The 20,022-nt window shown below is 44.5% G+C and overlaps 1 protein-coding gene across 3 annotated transcripts in view; it reads left to right on the top strand.

The window, feature by feature from the left end:
* KIZ (kizuna centrosomal protein) overlaps window positions 1-20,022 on the top strand; it is a 113,811-nt gene that overhangs the window by 77,891 nt on the left and 15,898 nt on the right. For 2 of the 3 annotated variants that reach the window (XM_033429408.2, XM_033429407.2), the window contains 3 exons: window positions 7,351-7,516; window positions 8,377-8,442; window positions 19,543-19,644. In XM_033429408.2, coding sequence (XP_033285299.1) covers window positions 7,351-7,516; window positions 8,377-8,442; window positions 19,543-19,644 — 334 coding nt within the window. Of the gene's footprint in view, window positions 1-7,350; window positions 7,517-8,376; window positions 8,443-14,458; window positions 14,634-15,523; window positions 15,930-19,542; window positions 19,645-20,022 lie in introns of all 3 variants that reach the window. The other variant, XR_004483595.2, reaches the window with a different exon arrangement.

Here is a 20,022-nt window from a genome sequence, read left to right as displayed (position 1 = left end):
GGGGTGTGCGAGGTGACCCTTAAAAGACAGGCAGGATTTTGACAGGCTCAGAGGGCGGGGTGATGGGCAAGGGCTGTTAGGAGCCCAAGAACAGACCAAGAAAGCCCACACTTTTCCAGGAAACGGAGCTGTTCTCTGTGGCTGGGGAGTGGACTGCATCTGGGGACGCGGATGAGAAGCTTTAGGGATCACCACCACCGTGCAGTGTCTGGCCCAGCTCGGGAGCCAGTGTTCACGGGTTCAGCAGAGTTTGGAAAGCCGCGGAGCCCCTTGAGCCAGGCTGCAGGAGGGTCTGCAGGGCCTCAGGGAATTTAGCCTGCGTGGATGGGAGGGGGACGGCCAAGGACGAACCCTGCTGTGGCTCAGCCAGGACAGTTGGGGGCTGACTGATGACCTGTCACTAGGGAGAGCGTGAGATGCTGGACACGAGCTGATGGAGCCCTTTCCTGGGGAAACACGGGGAGTGCGGGGTGGGGGGTGGAAGACCAGGTCCAGAGCGGCCGCCCCATACACATGGCCTTTCTTCTCCTGAGCTTAATGTCTTGTTTGTGTTGTTTCCAAGTATGTTTTTTCTTTCTTTTTTTTTTTTTTCCTTGGCCGTGCTGCGTGGCTTGTGGGATTTTAGTTCCCCAACCAGGGATTGTACCCAGGCCCTCGGCAGTGAGAGTGCAGAGTCCCAACCACTGGACTGCCAGGGAATTCCCTCCAAGTATGTTTTTTTATCCTTATACATAATGTAGTCTTCTCAGGCTTTTTGATCATTTTACAGTTTTTATTTTTATTATGCACAATGTTCAGGATTCCTCATGTGCCCCCTCTGGAGGCAAACCTTTCCCCTCTGTCCCAAAGCCACAGCCTGTGCTGCCATGCAGTCCAGAGCCTCTGCATCACCCTCCAGCCTTCCCAAACCCCCCTTTCCTGCCCCCTTAATTAAAAGAGAGTAAAAGGACTTTTTTTTTAAGCATTTCAAACATACGTACATGGAGTGATACAGTGACGCCATTGACCCACACTTGCACATGTGTTACCCCTGCACCATGTTGTTTCGGACTCCCTCGCCCTCCTCTTCCTTCCCTCCCCCTGCCCTTTCTCTGCTCTCCCTCCTCACCTCCTTCCTCCCTACTTCCCTCCTGGAGTAAATTATTGCAGGTATAGATACAGCCCCTGGGCACCCCTCACAGTTCCTGCCCTTTTCAAAGGTAACCTTGTGTGCATCCTTCCTGCACACATTTTCATTTTACTGTGTTGCGTGTGACTCAGTAAGTAACCCTTAGTTTTGTTTTGTTTTGTTTGAGGTATGGTACCATTTGTGTGAATGTTCTTAAAGAAAGAACAGTATTCTTTAGGAGGAACAGAACCTGTGCTTTTTAGATCCGTTCCATACCTATTGATAAATGTAGATCCTAAAAAGGATTTTGTTTCCAGGTTTTATTATCCATCGTATTTAGTACTGTTTTGTAACGACACCGTTTTCCATTCTTGTTCACTGCAGCTACCCCAAATCTCAGCCATGTCAAGGGTGAAATAAGTATTGGCCTCCTGCCATTTGCCATCTCATCATCTTTTTTTTTTTTCTAAAGGTGTTGTTTATATCACGAAAACATATTCCAAGTTCCAGACGACCAGTTCACTCATAATTTTTCAAATAATAGCTCCATCATTAATGGGAAGGGGGCTTCCCAATTAACAGTTTATGAGTCAAATGATATTCTTCCTCCCCTAGTAGGTTTCTTGTTCCTTTTTAAATCATCTTAGTGACAGCCATAAAAATTACTAATAAATGAATGACAAAATCCATCCTTAAGGGACTTCCCTGGCAGTCCAGTGGTTAAGACTCTATGCTTCCAACTGCAGGGGGCACGGGTTCAATCCCTGGTTGGGGAACTAAGATCTCACATGCTGTGGCACGGCCAAAAAAAAAAAATCCTTCCTTAACAATAGAAGCAAGCAGTCAGTTTCTCAAATAGGTTGCGACTGAAAAAAGGCGCGGCCCTAAAGACTAACGTTCCCAGGATGATGTGGGCAGGGGCAGGCCTTACAGACGTGAGAACAAAATGCTTTTCTGGGCTCTAGGACTGTTAGATTCACAAATCGTTTGATGATTAGCATAGTCAAGTGTCTTTGAGTTGTTTTCCTGTATCCAAACAATATATACATTTAGTAAATAGTATGGGTTCAATGTTTCTCTGTAGATAAAATCTTAAAAGTAGGAGATTTTCAAAATTTAAGGAAGCACTACTAGAAATCACTTGGTTAAGAGTCTAATGAAGCTCAGAAATACTTACTTTGATCTCTTGGGTAAATGGCTAATTAAACAGCCACATGTAAATGATGTTTACCTGTGGGTCCCTTGCTGTCAGCTGGAGTCAACCCGTCTCCTGAGTAAATACATCATTAAAGCTGCTGAAATTTGGATTATGTCCCCCTGAGACCAGATAAGATCCACAGCACCTGCATAACCTATTAGGCAATTACATAATTGAGCTGCATGCTTTTAAATCAGGAAAATTTGTAATTATGTGAAAAAAAAAAATGAGTTGGGTGCTTCATTAAAATACAAAGTACCTTAATACTGCTTTTCTCCCAAGTGAAGCCTGCTTCCACCCAGGGGGACCTCTGCAGGCAAAGCAGCCCAGCCTGCCGGAGTCACTTGCAGAGCAGGTGGGAACGGCCACAGAAACCCCTGCCCCTCTCCTGAAATGAGGGACTGGTGTTCTGTTCTTCTCTCTTGAATACTCGTTCACTGGCTCATATGAATACTTTCCCCTTGCTACATCGATGAAATCCCCTTCCTCTCCTATAACTCAGATAAAACTTAAGTAATGATACTCACGTTTCTCTTTAAACACTGAAAAATTACTTCCGGTGTGCAGGAGGAAGGTTCTTGAGGAAGGGTCAGTTAATCTGTGTATGAGGGGAAACATCCATGCTGTCAACATCTGTGGTGTTTCATTCTCTTGTTCTTTTGTGTCTGCATTAACAGCACTGGTTTACATATGGAAGGTAATTTTATTTTATTAAGTGCTTTCACGTTCATTTTCTCTTTGTAGCACCCGTTGCAGAAACCGTATTCTTCTAGAGCTAGCATATGTTTTCTTTAAAAAAGTAACAGGGAAAAAAACAAACTTGGAATATTAAGGTAAACAAAAAGAAGAAAATTGCCTGTTATCCAACTGTCCACATAGAACCCTGTTGACACTGCGATGTATGGTCTTTAATATTTAACATATTGACAAACGTGGGTTATACTGTTTGTGTGCACGGGCTCCATGTTCCCCACTTGTCACAGGTGAACTTCCTTTCATGCCGTCACGTGTTCTACATCCTTTCTAACGGCTGCACAGAGACCCCTGTGTGGCTCTTCCACTGTCTCTTTAACCAGGCTCCTGGTGTTAAACATTTTAAGTTGTTTTTAATTTTTCCTCTAGTAAAAAGGTTTCAAAGAATATCTGAGCAGTTCAGTTTTTACAGATTCCCATGCGGTTTCTTGAGAATGATTTCCTAAACGTAGATCTGTTAGGTCAAAGGGTATGTGCGTCTCTCAGGCTTCTGCTCTGCACTGTCAGATCTCACCCTGGAAGGGTCATCACTTACCAGGAATGGATGAAAATATCATTTCTCTGAGCTCTTTATGAAACTGGATACTATCAATTTTTTTTTTTTTGAGCACCAAATTGAGAAGTGCCAAGGAGGTCAAATTGCGGTCACACTTTTCTCCCACCTATTTGTTAGCCATCTGTATTTCTTCTTTTATATTGGTAATTTGCCAGTTCACGTTCTTTGCTCATTTTTCTATTAGGTTAGTAATATTTTTCCTTACTGACTTTTAAGAACTCATATATGAATTTGTATTATTTGCTACAATATTTTGAGCAGTTTGATTTTCACCTTTCATTTTTCTTAATGGTGTTTGGATACAAAGCCTTTTCCATTAATATCTTCATTTATCTATTTATGCATGTGAATTTCACAATTGATAAGTTTCTAGATGTAAATTGAGTCAACCTAGATGACTCTTAGGGTTCTAGGCCTAGCAAGATCCATATTTAGACAGAACTTTGAGAAAATGAGCCAATTAATCCTAGGTGTCCTGCTGAGCGTAACTCAGGACAGTTTTTCTTTCATAAGATCTGAAATATGGAGGTGTCACTCTCAGTCATCCTGTAAGTAGTGTGTGCCTTGGCGCTCAATTTCTAAGCGCTTTCTCCTGGCTCCTGGGAAGGTTAGAAAAGTGAGGGACTAGTTCGTTGGTGTCGACTTAGGCTGCAGACTGCTGAGAACGATGAGGCAGTCTCCAGCACCACCACCACTACCACCACCACTGGGCTTCAAATGTATGAGATGAGAACGAGCCTTTACTACCTAACAAATAAGTTGGAACCCAAGCACGGGCCATTCATAAGCACCATCAGAAGGTCCATCTTTGGTGGCATTTTTCAGATAGAGAGCCCCACTTTGCAGAGCCCTTCAGTCACAGGTGGGACGTGCAGGGCAGCTTGCTCACTCTATGCACTTTAGTTCTTTCGCGGGTCACACTGCAAACTCCTTCCGTTTGGGGCCTTCCTTAGAAATGCGCCTTTTCAAAGATCTGCAAACAGTACATCTTGAGAATGTATCACAGATGTTTTTCCTGACTCTGCATAAGTTGTTTTTGGTGGGTCCTTTGAATGGACCTTCCTACCGTTCCTTGTCTCAGACTGACTTTTGTTTCTGTCCCATATTGTCATTATTTCCTGCTTGTTAGGGACTTAACTTGTGAATTCCTCTGCGGATGACCCGCTGGGCAGATCTACCGCCATCTCTGTTGGCTTCATGGTCCAGCAGAGTCAAACCAACCATTCTCATGCTGTAATTTGACCATCCATCAAAAACCCTTATAGATATAAAATACTCATCTCTGAGAAGTTATCTGTAGAATTAGTAAGAGAAATCCTAGAGATATGAGTATTAAGTAGTGAAGATAAATGGGATAAAATATGCGAAATAAATGAAAACCTGCAGTGTGCCCCGCACTTACTCAGCATGGTGAAAAAAGAGGGCTCAGTATAGAGCTGGTGACACTGGTGGTATTCTTAGCAAGCTTACAAGGGCTTGTTAGAAGGATGTTTGCAGTATCATTATAGCACTTTAGTCTGTGTTCTTTTGAAGCCCAGGTGGAACCCAGCTAAAGCAAAAGAAGTTCTTACATGAAAGGGACGTGCAAAACAGTGATGTTGATTGTGTGTCATCACGGAGGGACTAGTGAGAAGTAATCCGAGTTATTGAAAATCTAGGACAATCTCCATTGTCTGCACATTCTACAGTATAAAGTGTAGAAAGCCTCAACAGTCCTTTAACAACTTTATTCTTAAACTGTGGGTTAAGACAGTGGCTATTGTGAAGTCATGCCAAGAAATTATTAGTTACAGCTATTGCATAAGATAATATGAGGAAGAAATACATACTTGAGGCACTCTCAGAAAGTTTGGATTATTTTAAATATCAGAAAAAGAAAATTATAGTTTTAACTACAGAGATTAAGCCAGTTCTTTTTGTTCATCATCTAAAATGCTTTCCATATATCCAGAATTATTGGGTGCACAGAATAGGAGCTTACTCTCTGTGGGAACAGACAGACTAGATCAGGATGGGCAGAGATCTTGAAATGAGACATGCTAGGATGGTCCAGAGAGCATCCTGATGGTTGCGAGATGGCAGCTCCTGTCCTTCTGGACAGATTCTAGAAGCAAGTGCAGTGCCATGGTTTACATGGGCAGCTGGGACTGGGCACTATGGCAGACAGTGATGGGAACCAGCCCTGGCCCGAGCTTCAAGGGAGGATGGTACACCTGAATGCCAGTCGGCAGAAACAGGGATCCTGTTCAGTTCATTCCAGAGTTATCCCAGTTGGAGTAAAATCCAAGGCCCACTTTATACAAATGTAGGAAAAGCTCCTGGTTACAAGAACTGGACAGACAGGTCTCGGCTGCAAGGCTAACATGACACCAGATCTTTTGGCCAAGGAGACTAGAACTCCTTAAGTCCCCTTCAGTCCACCTCTGGCCCCTAGGATAAGCCATGGGTCCTGGAGGCCAGCTGGTCCTAAGGCGGGCCGAAGGCAAGAGCCTTGCAGGGATGTCAAGGCTGATGACAGTGGCCTCGGCCAAACTCATAAGGCTCAATCTTCAAGGTTTGGCCTCGGCGATTCTTCACATCCTTTCATGTTGATGACAAGGAAAGAGTATGATATTCCCCTTTGTTCACTAGATGTTTGCATTGTTACCGTATCACTCTTGCACAGAAGATGACCAGGGAGCCTCTGCCCAGCTCCCCCTTCCCTTTCACTTGAGGGTCTCAGGTCCATTCCCCACACAGTGGGTCGGACCCTGCCCCGTGTTTACTACTGTCATCAGGTACCAGGGAGAGGTCGGTGCCACCACCTAGTGTTCCTCTCCCACCGCCGGGGCAGGCTTCCACTTCCCAGTAGGGGGAGAGAGAGGCTTGTGCTCTGGCAGCGGGACAGCGGCACCAATGGTTGTTCAGCTCTGGTCACCAGTGTATTTTTATTTCTTGGGGGAGGAGTGCTGACCTGGAAATGCACTGGCACGAGTATTAACCTATCCTATTAAGTGCCACTTTTTCTCTGCCTCTCACGTTGGCTGTGGTAAAATCCCTGCCCACCTCCCTGCCCAGGACACTTCTGGCAATGTCGACAGTTCAGTGCCCTGTGAAAGTAGATAGGCCGTGTGGCAGCTGAGTTTCCCCGAGCTCCCCGCAGGCTTAGTGGCAAAGTACAGAGTGTCTTTATCCTTCATTGAAGGTTATGATTTCCAATAAGGTCAGCTCTCTTTTTGCTTTAGTGTATCCTCCTCCGCCCCCAAGTTTTTCCACAATCTTCCCATTGAGGGGAAGTTCAGGGGTCATTTCTTGAAGAATGGGGATACCATAAGGTCACATTTTTCCAGATCTCCTTCTCAGTCCAAACCAACTCTGTCCTCACGTGCCTGAAAAACAGGATTCATGCAGTGAAAGAGTAGATCTTGGGTAAACCACCCAGGTTAACAGAGGTGGTCACGTCTCATATACATACTTCCCAAGTAGAAAAACATTGCATTACATAAGATTCAGTCCTCAAAAAATGTCTTCTTGTGAGTGTAAGTTGTTGTAAAGAATTAAATTACGCTGGAAAATAATCAGGTGTTATTTTATCTTGAAGACATTTTAATTTCAGTTAAATGTCAGGAGACAAATTAAATCCTAAGTAAAGCTTAACCTAAAATAACATTTGAAGGCTGGGTCTTTGAGACCAAGGGGAATGTGACTCACCACGGCTTGTTTTCGTTTCTTTGTGCTTTCTTTTATGCACCGTAGGCAACAGCATTATTGAAAAAAGGCCTCACAGGAGAGCATAAGGATAGGTCGGCTGTTCACAGCAGTGAATCATCTTGCAGCTTGCCATCCACTCTGAATGACAACAGTGGAATGAAGAACGGAAAGCCTGCTCTGTGGCTCAGCAGTGTTCCTACAAGGGAACGAGGTAGCTATTGTTAAGGGTCTGTCCACAGCAAAACTGCGTTCAGAATCAATGTGACACCCTCTTTCTCAAGGTGTGCCCATAAAATAAAGCTTCTAAGGAATACCTGTGATTCAGTATACATGACATGTTACTTGTTTTATACCACCTTCCAGAAATAGGTGTTTCAAGACTGGGAAACCTAATCGTAGGTCTGCAGTTCTGCCGAATTTCCAATAAAATATGTTTTTGTAAGTTATGAAATCTTAACAAAATTAACAATTGACAATATATACTTTTTGATCATCCCACAAAGATGAAGATGATTCCATTAAAATGATACCGTAAAGAACTGAAGTTTTTGATATCACCTAATAGAATTTACTCAAAATTATTAAACATTCTTTTTAATTATAATAGAACCTTATAAAAGTCTAAACAGATGATTAAGAATCAATGAATTTATGACCCCAAAATTTAATAAGCAATTTTTAGTATCTAGAAATTGTGATTATTTTAGTGTTACTGTTAAGATGTGCCAGTAAACCACTATAATGGTATTTCCAAGACAGCTGTGAGTTGCTCAGGATATTGTCAGAAGTTGATAATGTGCACAGGACCTGAGGCCCACTTATGTTAAGCCCCACACAAGTCTGATAGATGTAAGGTTAAATTATTTTGCATGAAAGCAGCATAGAGATACCTTAGCTTTCGAATAGGTTTTCTTTTAGTAACAGTGTATTTCAGATGAGATAAACTAACCAAGAAAAGAAGATGGGGAGGCAATGCAAATAAAAGGAATGGCAATTAAAAAAGCAAACAAAGGCCTATTCCATCCATATAACCTTGAAATACATTTTTATTATCATATGTTTGATTTTTAGAAGTTTCCAATGGCTGCGGAGACGAGAGCGCAGAAGAAAGCGTGGCAGCGAGGATGCCAGTCACAGGTAAGGTTGTGGCTGCCTGAGGGCCTCAGATTCAACTTCCTTATGTAACCAGAACATTTCAGGTTGGTGGTTGTGGACTCTGTGAAGAGCAAGTGCATTCCACTACCACGTGCTGTAGCAAGGGATCAATCCTGAGAGCATGAGGTGTGAGCTTAGGTTAACATAAAGGAAGGTAGAAAATAACCCTGTCTGCTGAGTCCTTCAGAATTGTTACATGTTTACACGTGTGAGTGTCCCACCCCACCATGAGCCTTTCAGCACCTGCGTCTGTGTGAAAAGGTCAGCCCCCATGGGGAACACCAGTCATTATATGGCCAACTACAGATGTTTCTGATGTCCCTCTTTTCTTTCCTGTAATAATTGAATGTATCATTATACTGTAATAAGAGCAGGAAAAAAAACAGTGCTGGACAAGAAGCTTGCTTGTGCCTCAGTTACAAAGCCCATCTGATCATTTAAAAATTTTAGCAGTAAAGTTTCATTAAGATCTGTTAAGATTTCTGCACATATGTTAGGTTTGTTTAGGTGAAATCTAAATGTCATTACTTATTTTAGTTTTAGAATATCAATAGCAGCAATTAGTATTCTGAACAGAGTTCTTATTTGTCGTACATCTAAATTTACTAGTACCTTATTTTGTAAAGTGGTGTGCTACTTCATTATAAATTCAAAGGTCTGACTTTAAATATTTATGCAAGTAAATACACCATTGCACCGAGGGACTGAGGCATGCATCTGCATATGTGTTAGTTTTGTTGTTTATAAGCAGAAGAGAATGGTTTCCTTTATGGCAATATGATTCATGGCCTGATGATTAATTTTAAACCCATGTATCTAGAATGAACTCTGATTTTGAAAAAGGAGTTTATATAGTAGAGCAATTACTGTATATATTCTGCATCAGATAATATTTCACTCCAAAATACAGAGGTTTTCTTTTCTTTTAAACATTTTCCCTGGTAATACGTTTATTGCATTTTTATACTTCATTTTGAGAAAACTCTGATAGAATTCCCTGTTTATTTTTTTATTAGCAGAGTTAATAGAAGTGTAGATGATCCCAAACTGCAGATATCCAAGAAGTCATTTGAATGCTTTCCTTTTGCATCTACCTTTGAGTGCAGGATCTCTAATGACCTCTGAATTTGTTTCAGTTAGAATCCTAAGGGCTTGTTGGGGAGGAACCAGGAAGTGACCTCATTGCCTATTCTTCCTCATCTGTTCAGTATCAGTCAGTGACTGTCCCCAAATTAATACAGATGTAGTCTTCCCATGGGACTTTTTAACTGAGGTACTGTTGACATGTAACGTTACATCCGTGTCAGGTGCACGAGGTAATGGTTCACGGTTTGTAGACGTTACAAGATGATCAGCGCAGTCAGCCTCGTTAATCTCCATCACCATATGTAGTTACAATTGTTTTTCTTGTAATGAGAACTTTTAAGGTTTACACTCTCAGCAACATTCAGATATGCGGTACCACAGTGTTAACTGTAGTCACAGTGCTGTACATTCCATCCCCAGGACTTACTGATTTTATAACCGGAAGTTTGTACCCTTTGACCCCCGTCACCTGTATCACTCACCCCCTACCCCCCCACCAGTAATCTCCAGTCTGTTCTCTGTATATCTCAGAATTTCTTCTTAAGAGAGGGGATAGTCAAGTACCATGGTTTCAAGTCTTTCTTCTCTTCACGTGGGAAGAGGTGTGATGTACCTAGAAGTAATACGGACTATTTGCCATGAAGGTTTTTTTAAAGAAATTGTCATTGATCCATCAGTAGTTCGCAGTTTAAAAAATGCTTTGTGCCTGTTATAGGCCAAAGCAGTAGGCATATAAAATAACCTGGGGGATATGAAAAAAGCTTTCCGAAGCGTTTTCTTAGTGGGAGCCTTGCCGTTCTGCGCCCTGCCACCACAGCCCTCCTTTTCGGCACGTCCTGCCAAGTTCCTGCCGGAGGCCTTGTGCACCTCTGCTTTGCATATTCCATGGTCTCTGCGTATTCCTCGGTTGCGTCTGTCGTTGCAGCTCCTTTGATCTCCAGGTTCTTGACCTAAATCTCTTTACTAAATGTTTGTGTCTTTTGCCATGATTATTTGGAGATTTGGCCTTTGGTGAAGTAAGGCAGGTGTATCGTTTGATTTAAGATAATGGAGGCCACCTCCTCCTTTGTAATAGTTCTGTTGAGGCTCTCCTGTCTATGTGGGCCACAGTCCTTCTGGAATATTCCAAAGAGAAGGAACATTTGCGAGGCTGCCTACTGGGAGTTGAGGAGATGTGGTGATGGATCCTGGGCTTTGGCATCAGCCGTTGTTGTCAGCTCTTTACTTCCTGCTCTGTTTTTTCACCCATCTGAGCCCCTGACCTGGGCTACTTTAGTGTAACTAAACCCAGGTGATGTCAGGATTGAAAGTGACTTGTTAAAGCTGCTTCCTGCATCAACAACCAGCAGGTTACAGTAGTAACTTTGGACCATTCGGAAGTGCTCATCCTCAGGGTGGGTGCTTCTGTGTGCTTCTGCCTTATAGCCATCTCCCAAGGGATATGGTAGAGCGAGGTCACGGGGAAATCAGTGTCCGGCACAGGAAATTGGGCAGAAGTTCTGAAGTTACACCGTTTTCAGAATGATGAGGGTCCTGGGAAAGTTTAACCTGAGAAGGGCACAAAAGCTATTCTTAAATATTTGTGGGGCTGCCAGATTCACCGAATATAGTCATAGAGTGTAGCTCGGGGGCCCTGTTAGTGTTGCAGCGAAGGAATCCACACCCAGTAATGGCAGAACTCTCTAGCCTTTTTAGTCAGGTGTCTTCCAGGCATGAGGTTCTGTGCCAGGGCTTGAACCGTGGCAGGAACCTGCTCTCTAGAGGGGCTCCGTGGAAGGGTTCTTGCTTCTGGGAGCAATGACATTGCTTCTAATGCTAAGCCTGTGATTCTCATTCCGTAGTGAAGGGATCAAATGAGCCGACGTTCTCATTCATTTCCCTTCTTATTGCGTATCCCCACCACTTAAAGAGTTTGCTGTTGCTCTGAAGGCATCGGCCTTGTTAGTCACTGTCATGGGGAATGTGAGTTTCACACTAGTTCCTGTCATCTGTGCGGAGACTTACGTACACACCCTCCTGCACACACACCCACGCACACAACCACAGCCTGTGATCTGCTTGTTGACACAGGCTACCCCTTCCTTTAGTCTGGTTGTTCACACTAAAGAATCCAGGTCAAAATCACAGATTAATGTGATTATCTATGAGTGTGTGGTTTTCTTTATTTAAGAATAATATATAATTTGCATATATGTTACACCTTTACTTGGGCTGAATCCAGGGAATACCAGGGACAGCCAAAGACTAGGTCCCTGCCCTCCTAAGCCTCCATCGTCTCTAACCTTCACAGGAGCCCTGCAGGTAAGCAAATCGTTCTACAGATGGTCCGGCATACTTGGAAAGATTGAGAGCCCTGTTCAGGGCCATATAGCCAATGTGTCAGATCTTTAAGCACACTCAAATTTCAGGAATTAAGCCCTGAAGTCCTTCCATCCCACCACGCAGCCTCTTTTGTTTTATGAGAGGCGCCTGCATCACGGCGTCTGGACCAGTTAAACATTGGTTTGTATCTTAACGAAAGATGAGCCCTGCAAGGACAACTTTGAGAGTGATGATGAGCAAAGCCTGGAGAGGTGGGCAGCTCTTGAGGATTTCTGAGTGTGGACTGTCCTGGGGTGGCCCTTGTAAAGCGGAGTGAATCTGTACCCCTAGGCGAGCCTGAGACCACGAAGCGGGTACAGGACAGTCAGGTCAGTGTTTCCCTGGAGCACTTAGGCCAGAATTGAAGCCATGCTTGTCTAGATTATGAGAGAAAGTCTCCCTCTGAACTACTCATACCCCCAAAGTAAAATTTCCCACATTGGTAATTTTATTGGTATTTATACTAAATTTACCTTTGAGGAGGATTTGGTGAGTTTTAATTTTAGTAAATGATGCAGCTTATGCTAAATGTCATAAAAACCCAGCCCCGACACAGTATCTGGCACACAATGGGCACTCATTTCATCAAACGAATGAATAAAAATGAAAGTACTAAGGAGTTTCCTTAAGCGCTTGTTGATTTAGGCCAGAACACCGTCTCTTTCCATCAGTCACTCCACCGGTACTTTCCCACCCACGTGCCCATCCTGGCAAAACTCATCTCCTTAAGCTCCATGTGAAAAGGGCTCTCAGCTTTTATCTCAAGAGGATTAAGCCTCTAAGAATGTCCATTCAGCCTCTCATTCTTTTGACACCAATTCTCTTGGTCAAGCTGTGTTGAAAGTGGTTGCCTGACTATGCCATTTCTCACTGATATTCTTTGGCAAGCTGGAATATTCCAGGTCAGACTGAGGTACGTCCATTTAGAAGCTCTGTGGGAGGTCAGCCTAGATTTGCAGGGTGCTCCTGGGGCTGTGGGCAGGGCTTCCCCAAACATCATGGCTTGAGTTTTGCATCAGATTGGGAAAAGGCTGGAAATACACGATGGCCGCATTGTCACCGGTGGCTAGATTTATCCTGGGAGAGAAAACTGCAGTGACAACTGAGGACTGCGGAGTCCAGTGGCAAAGCACTTCTACTCCTCAGGCTTTCCTGAGACTGCGCCTCACCATTTCTGTCCCGGAAATGCACAGTCAGGTCAGGATGCCTTACCTGCTGTGCCTGGGGAAGGGAGCCCAGGGGAGCACTGTGTGCCGCTGGGTTGGCCCTGGCCCCGTCTCTGTGGCAGGGGTCCAGCTGCTCATGACAGCAGACAACTCCTCACTCAGGACGTTGCAGGCTGGTGGGGCCTGTTTAACGTGGTCATAGAAGAATGGAAGGCGCCTTTCTGAAGAGCTCTTGATTGGGTGCTTTCAAGGAAATGAACTCAGAAGTGCCTGAGAAATTCTCTTCAGTGGTTACACAGCAGAATCCCGTGTGGAGCTTTAAAACAGACCCACACCCCAGCCACACCCTGGACTGGGTGCCCCAGAACCTCCAGGCCTGAGCCCCAGGCATCAGTCTTGTGTAACACACGAGGTGACTCCCCGGGTTTGAGAACCATGGAGCAGGGGATCTCAAAGCCGAAAGAGCCCTTGTAGGTAATAGTGTGAAACACCCTTATTTTATGCAAGAGACTTGAGTGGAGAGAGGGGAGAGGTTGGACTTTAGATATTTCAGTACAGTTGGGTCAGGGAGGGTATGATTTCCCTAGGGCTGCTGTGGCAAAGTGCCACGAGCTTAGAACCACAGAAATGTTTTCTCTCACAGTTGTGGGTGCTAGAAGTCCAAAATCAAAGTGGCAGCAGGGCCCTCTGAAGGCTCCCAGGAGCATCCTTCCTGGCCTGTGGCAGCCTCTGGTGGCTCCTGGTTTGTGGCAGCATGACTCCAGTCTCTGCCTTCGTCCTCACATCGCCGCCGCCTGTGTCTCTGTGTCCTCTTCCCAGCAGGACAGCAGTCATTGGATTTAGAGCCCAGTGTAAATCCAGGATGAGTTCATCTTGAGATCCTTAGCTAATTACATCTGCAAAGATCCTGTTTACAGATAGGGTCACATGCTGAGGTTCTGGATGGTCGTGAATTTGGGGGAAACACTAGTCAACCCGGTACAGGGGGTGGGGAGGGATTTCTTCATATTTCACACTGCCGGCTTCTGGTTCATCATGTACAGTGATTGTTCCTGGCCCTACTATAAATGATGATGATGATGATGATGATGAGAATATTACTGTCTTTATTTCCGAATCTTCTCATTTTATAAATCATTGAGTACAAATTGCTAGAAAGTTGCTTTTAAAGACTATTTAATTATGCCATTAAGATACAGCTTCCTGATCAAAATTACTCAAAAGTTAAAGATTCCATGACCTTGAGAGTTGAAATTTCACCTCCCATGGCTGAGCAGTGTTACATGGTTATGAATTTTCATGTGAAGTAGTATCAGCAAAACTGTTTCAGTTCAGTTTTTGAACGTTCATTAAAGGTCAGTTACAAGCCTGGCACTTACTTTCAGGTGTAATTGTTGAATCGCCCCATAGAAATTCAGAATGTGATGGAAACATCTATTTCCTGAAGCATCTCCAGGCAGCTCATCTGAACGGGGAGCATTTCCCTTCTCCGTGCATCTGCCCTCCCTGTGTGAGGACGGAGGAAACCTGGACAAGAGGCTCCCAGGCCCAGGATTGCTGGTAGAGTCGTGGTTACCGCGGAAAGTCTAGATATGAAAGTAATTCCGGTTATAGAGCCAGCCTGTGTGCCTCTCACGTTCACCTAGACGTGTGGCTCTTTTTTTTTTAAATTTATTTATTTTTGGCTGCGTTGGGTCTTCGTTGCTGCGCGCAGGCTTTCTCTAGTTGCAGTGCGCAGGCTTCTCATTGCGGTGGCTTCTCGTGTTGTGGAGCACGGGCTCTAGGCGCGTGGGCTTCAGTAGTTGTGGCACACAGGCTCAGTAGTTGTGGCTCACGGGCTCAGTAGCTGTGGCGCACGGGCTTAGTTGCTCTGCAGCGTGTGGGATCTTCCCAGACCAGGGATCGAACCCGTGTCCCCTATATTGGCAGGTGGATTCTTAACCACTGCGCCACCAGGGAAGTCCCGTGTGGTTTTTTTTTTTTTTAATTCCTAAACATAGATGAGTTTTCTGTATTTTCAGAATTGTGAAAGCACCCTTAGCCTAATAGTTTCTTGTTTTAATTTGAGTAGATTGCTAGACAAGTGATTTCTGGGTTTTAAGTAATAGTATTTACCTTTAGAATTAATTTTAGAGTTACATCCCACAATTTTTGTTTTATTTTGCAAAGACAACTGGGTTTGCTCCATCAGCAACACATCTAGTGCAGTGTGAATGAAAAATTGGCATGGGTGCAGAAATACATGAAAAGCGTTAGCCCTGGGAAACTCGTGGGCAGAAACTATTTTTCGAATTTAAGTTTAGAATTTCTGCATGCTTCCTACAGGAATCAGTTATCCTTCCTGACTCAGGGATGCCCAGTTCTTTGTCGGTTCAGGGTTGCTTTTCTAGCTGTAGTATGGCATTGTTTGCATCTCCTTTTGTTATTCCCTCTCTTCTTTTCTTCACCAGGGATTTCTGCGAAAGCCAGGCCAGCCAGGCCGAGCCTCTGCCTTGGAGACAGAGACACCCCTCAGAGGCTGGGGAAACACGTGTTTATCTGGCTCTTGTAATGGGTTGTTAAAAGCACTTGTTCGCCAGATATTTTCTTTTTCTTTTTATTTGGTAGATTTAGAAGTATTTTAGCAGGTGTACATTTGCATATAAAAGAGAATGAAAGATAAGAAGTTGAGGCTTTTTCTTTCTCTCCTCAGCATCATCGCTCTCCTGCCTCCCTTTATTCAGCACATTTTCATTTTCTTTCTCTGTTCCCATTTTCTAGACAAAATGCGTATCAAAAAGAAAAAAAAAGTCTCGGTGATCCATCACCACTTGGCAGGAAGATAGGTGATGGGGTTCAGCCAGCTTGTGTAACAGAGTAAGGAAAAATATATTTCTCTTGTTGTGTCGTCAGTCTGGAATTGATACCTAAGGGTAGATTTTCACCCCTGGACCCCTTGCCTTATTTTGTATTTTCAGCCGCAGTAGTTTCTACTTTTGAAACTCAGTCTTGACGCAGCTTTGAATGTGTAATGGAAGCCTGACTGAGCAGCCCAGAGCTGGAAACTTGCGCCTGCGTGTACACTACTTCTGTGTGCGCCAGAGCATCTAGTTGAAAATCATTGTATTCTTAGAAATGCTTGTTTTATCTAATTGTTTGCACTACTCAGTTTTTTTCTCAGGGTTTGACATTACTAATGGGAGGAAGTATTTCTCTGGAGTTCTGAGTCACAGGCTACAAAGTGAAGCCTTAAGGGGCCACCCAGTCCTCAAATTTGCAGACTTATGGTGTCCCTGCAGTTAAGACTCAGGTCTTTTCACCTTGGAAATATTGAGATATTACCCTCGTCCCGACCTTGTTTACAGCAGGCCAGCTGGAACCTCCAGCTTTGTTTCTTTCGCTCCCCTGTCTATTCACTCATTCATTTAACAACTGAATTTGCAGGGCTACGCCATGCGGCTTTCAGCCACTTGATTCCTCACTGCCCTTCTTCCTTCCAGAAAAGCCTGGGCCTGAAGTGCCACAGACTTCAACTCTGTGGCTTTGCTTTATGCCGTTGGTGTCCTGGCCAAGTCTTCTAGGCTGTTCCAGGAGAATGTCTGAATTGTTTGAGCAAAAAGTATACTCTTGCTTCCAAAAATTCTGGAATCTGGTCCGTTTGATACAGACAGCACCCTAGCAATCTCCAGACAGCTGTAGCAGCCTCCTTGATCCTGTGTCCCGGGCTATGTCAGCTCTTTTAGCGGAGAAAGCAATCCTTAACATCTAGCTTGTATCCCTTGGCTGAAGTTTTTCTCTTGAGTGTTCTTGTGCCACATTCAGTGAACACAGAAAAAATTGCTTACCGCTCTCTAGTTTCAAGGTTGCAAGTATGTTCTGTGTGGCCTGTGCAGTGTTTTAATTTTTTTTTAAGCCAGAAATCTGGCAAGACTAGGCCCACTTTCCCGGCTGGCAGCAGTCGGCCGTGGCCACAGAACAGCTGTCCCCTCCGGACAGGGCATGAGCTCTCCCACCCCTCCTACCGCTCCCATCTGGCCAGAGTCACGTGTGTGGTCCTGTCGGGCCCCAGAGAGTGTCTGCACTGACAGTCCTGCCCTGTCCTCTCTGCTGCAGAATCTGTGTACTTGAACCCCTCTTCCCTTGTTTCTACACAGGCTGTGTAGCCTGTAACCTCTCCTGATCATTTTTTTAACCAAACCTTGATTTTGTTTTTCCTTTCTGGGTCATCTCTCAGTTCTTCGTCTGCTGTTTTGTGCAGCTCTTCTGACTAAAGTAACAGTGAATAAGGGTATCCAGTGCCGTGGGAGAATGACTCCAGTCCTGAGCGTCTGCTCCAACCCCTCCGGCTGCTTTGGGGTCGCTGGTCCTGCCTCAGTTAGTGTTTGTTCCTCCAAGGGAGTGCACGTAATCCTTTCACCTTTTAAACCTCACTCTGCGCTGAAGCCATTAGAGGAAGCATGCATTGGAGGTGGGGGAAGGCAATGTGCCCGGCGGTCCTCAGCTGGATCGTGCCAACCCTTGATTACTCGGGTCAGGGCCGCCACATCCCACATAAAAACTGTCCGGACGGCCGCCAGTGACTCTGCTTGGAGAAGGACCACAGGAGGTTTAAGGATCAAGTGCCCGTGAGGAGCCGGGCGTGGGAAGTGGGTGGGCTCTGGCTGCATGGGCGGGAGAGATGAGCTTTCTCCCTCCAAACTGTTGTACCGTTGAAAGCAGACTGAGGCAGCCTGGACGGGCAGCCCAGTGAGAGAGTCCGAGTCCTTCGAGAAGGACAGGCAGGCCCCAGTGTGGGACACATGTGGAGCTGATTTCCGAGCGCTAGGATGGCCCCTGGGCTGGGGTGACTCACTGCCCGGTCCTCCCTTCCAGGCTCACACCAGAGATGAGATACATTCCTTCTTGTATTTGGACAGAATACTTAATCCCCCACCCCCAATCTGAAATCACCTCACAGCTACTAACCTGATATTTTGCACAAAAATCCTCTCCTGAAAATAAATAGCACATGTTTTCTTGGTTTCTGAGAAGCCTGAGAGCTGGCTTACTGGAGTCAAATGATTTCCCTTCAGATGGTAGACAGCAGAGCCCAGCTCCAGCTTCCAGCCACCAGGAGCCTTTGTTCATCAAGAAGCAGCTCTCCTTTCTCTCTTTCTCTCCCCTCTTTCCCTGCTTCCTTCCTTCATTTCTCTTTTAAAAAATTTCTTTCTATCTTTTGCTATCTTTTCCTTGACCAAATAAGTTTCACTGAATGCAGAAATAGCACATGGTCATTAAAATCTGGACTTGTATCCTAAAAGCTGAAAGTCTTTTTGGCTGATCTTTCTAAAATAAAAACAAAACCGCATTTTCATCTGTTTTACAGTGATTCTTTACTTTTTTAGAATTCAGACACTCCACCTTTGATTTTATTAATACCTTACCCCCTCAACAGATTACCTGACAATGAATCTGAGGTGATAAGGTTGTTAGGATTAATCGGAGAGTGTTATGATGCACTCCTATCGAACCACCCTGGGACACTGGGATTAACCTACAGCAAGAAACACTTTCTATCCCAGGCCACTTCCCCACACACACACAGATGTTACACAAAACAATACTTTCCCTTTGTGCGTGTACTGCATCTGGTGTTTTCTTTATTAAAGTTTTCAAACTATCAATGCTAGTTCCAGTGGACACTGATTTCACAATCCAGCAATGTTAAAAAATGTTGCTTTAGGATTTATTATTTTCAGAGTTAAGAGTCCCTGATCTGTGCATATTTTAATTACATAGCATTTACTACTCAAAAATATGATGCTCATTTTAAATACTTATTTTTTATCTTGACTGATTCTCAGTAGGGCAAGGTAAGTTATATTTTTCTCCTTCAGCATGATGGTAGTTTTAACCAGTAATAACGGGCCTTGTAGTTCAGTTCTTAAACTGAACCAGCAAGCACAGGAATGCAGCCGATGGCCAGCCCCTGGAGCTGACAGGGGAATCCTTTAGTTAGTGGCCATGTTGAGAGTGTGGCCATGGATGCTGTTTTGCTGTGTCTCTGCTAAAACTCTAACTCTGCATCCTCCGCTTCACCCAGGAGTCCTTGAGACCTGAGGCAATGGGGAAGCTTGTGTCACTCAGGTCCTTCACGGGACCCTTATTTAGTATTCTTCCCAACAGTCTTCCCCACTTTAACTTAGAGCAGGGCTAAGTGCTCTGTCGATTGTTTCCTTTGACACATAAAAGTTTTTAAGTTTGCTGTAGTCCTGTTTGTCTTTATTTTGTTAAGTGTGCTTTTGGTGTTGTATCCAAGAAATCACTGCCAAATCTGATATCCTAAAGCTTTTCTCCTGCGTTTTCTGCTAGGAACTTAATAGTTTTAGGTCTTATATTTAAGTCTTTAATCCTTTCTGAGTTGATTTTTGTGTATGATGTAAGGTAAGGGCCCAACTTCATTCTTTTGCCTGTGGGTATCTTGTTACCTGGGACTTTTTCTCGTATATAGAAACGAAAGCCTACCAGATGCTGAAACAGTCTACCCTTCAGGACAGTGCACACCAAGCTGAAGATGGATTCCAGAAGGCCGAGGCCTCTGCATCACTGTCAGGTAAGCAGAGCGGATAAGCCAGCATCTGGGAGACCCAGGGCTACGGCCAGGGCTGTGTACAGGGAAGTGTTATGATGCGCTCCTGTCGGAGGTTTCTGGAGTTTGCTTTGTAACAAGTTGTCACCATCTCAGAAGGAGCCAGTACTTTTCGAGTCCTTAATGAACAGGAGTTTGGAAGAAGCTTCCCTCCAGAGTGTGTGCTGGCGATGGCCTTACAGGCCCTTGGGTTCTGCCTGATGTGTCACAATGGTACCTTGTCGCTAAGCACCACAGACACCCCAAATTCTTTCCCTTCCCACCTTTTCCCAGTTTGTTAATCAGTAGTGGGGAGTGTCATCTGGGCTACCTCCCTTGCCTGAATGATGGGGGATTTGGGGT

Source organism: Orcinus orca, chromosome 16 (genome assembly GCF_937001465.1).
Source record: "Orcinus orca chromosome 16, mOrcOrc1.1, whole genome shotgun sequence".
NCBI classification, from domain to species: domain Eukaryota; kingdom Metazoa; phylum Chordata; class Mammalia; order Artiodactyla; family Delphinidae; genus Orcinus; species Orcinus orca.
The sequence above is the reverse complement of the archived record's forward strand: the minus strand, read 5'-3'. Positions and strand labels throughout refer to the sequence as shown.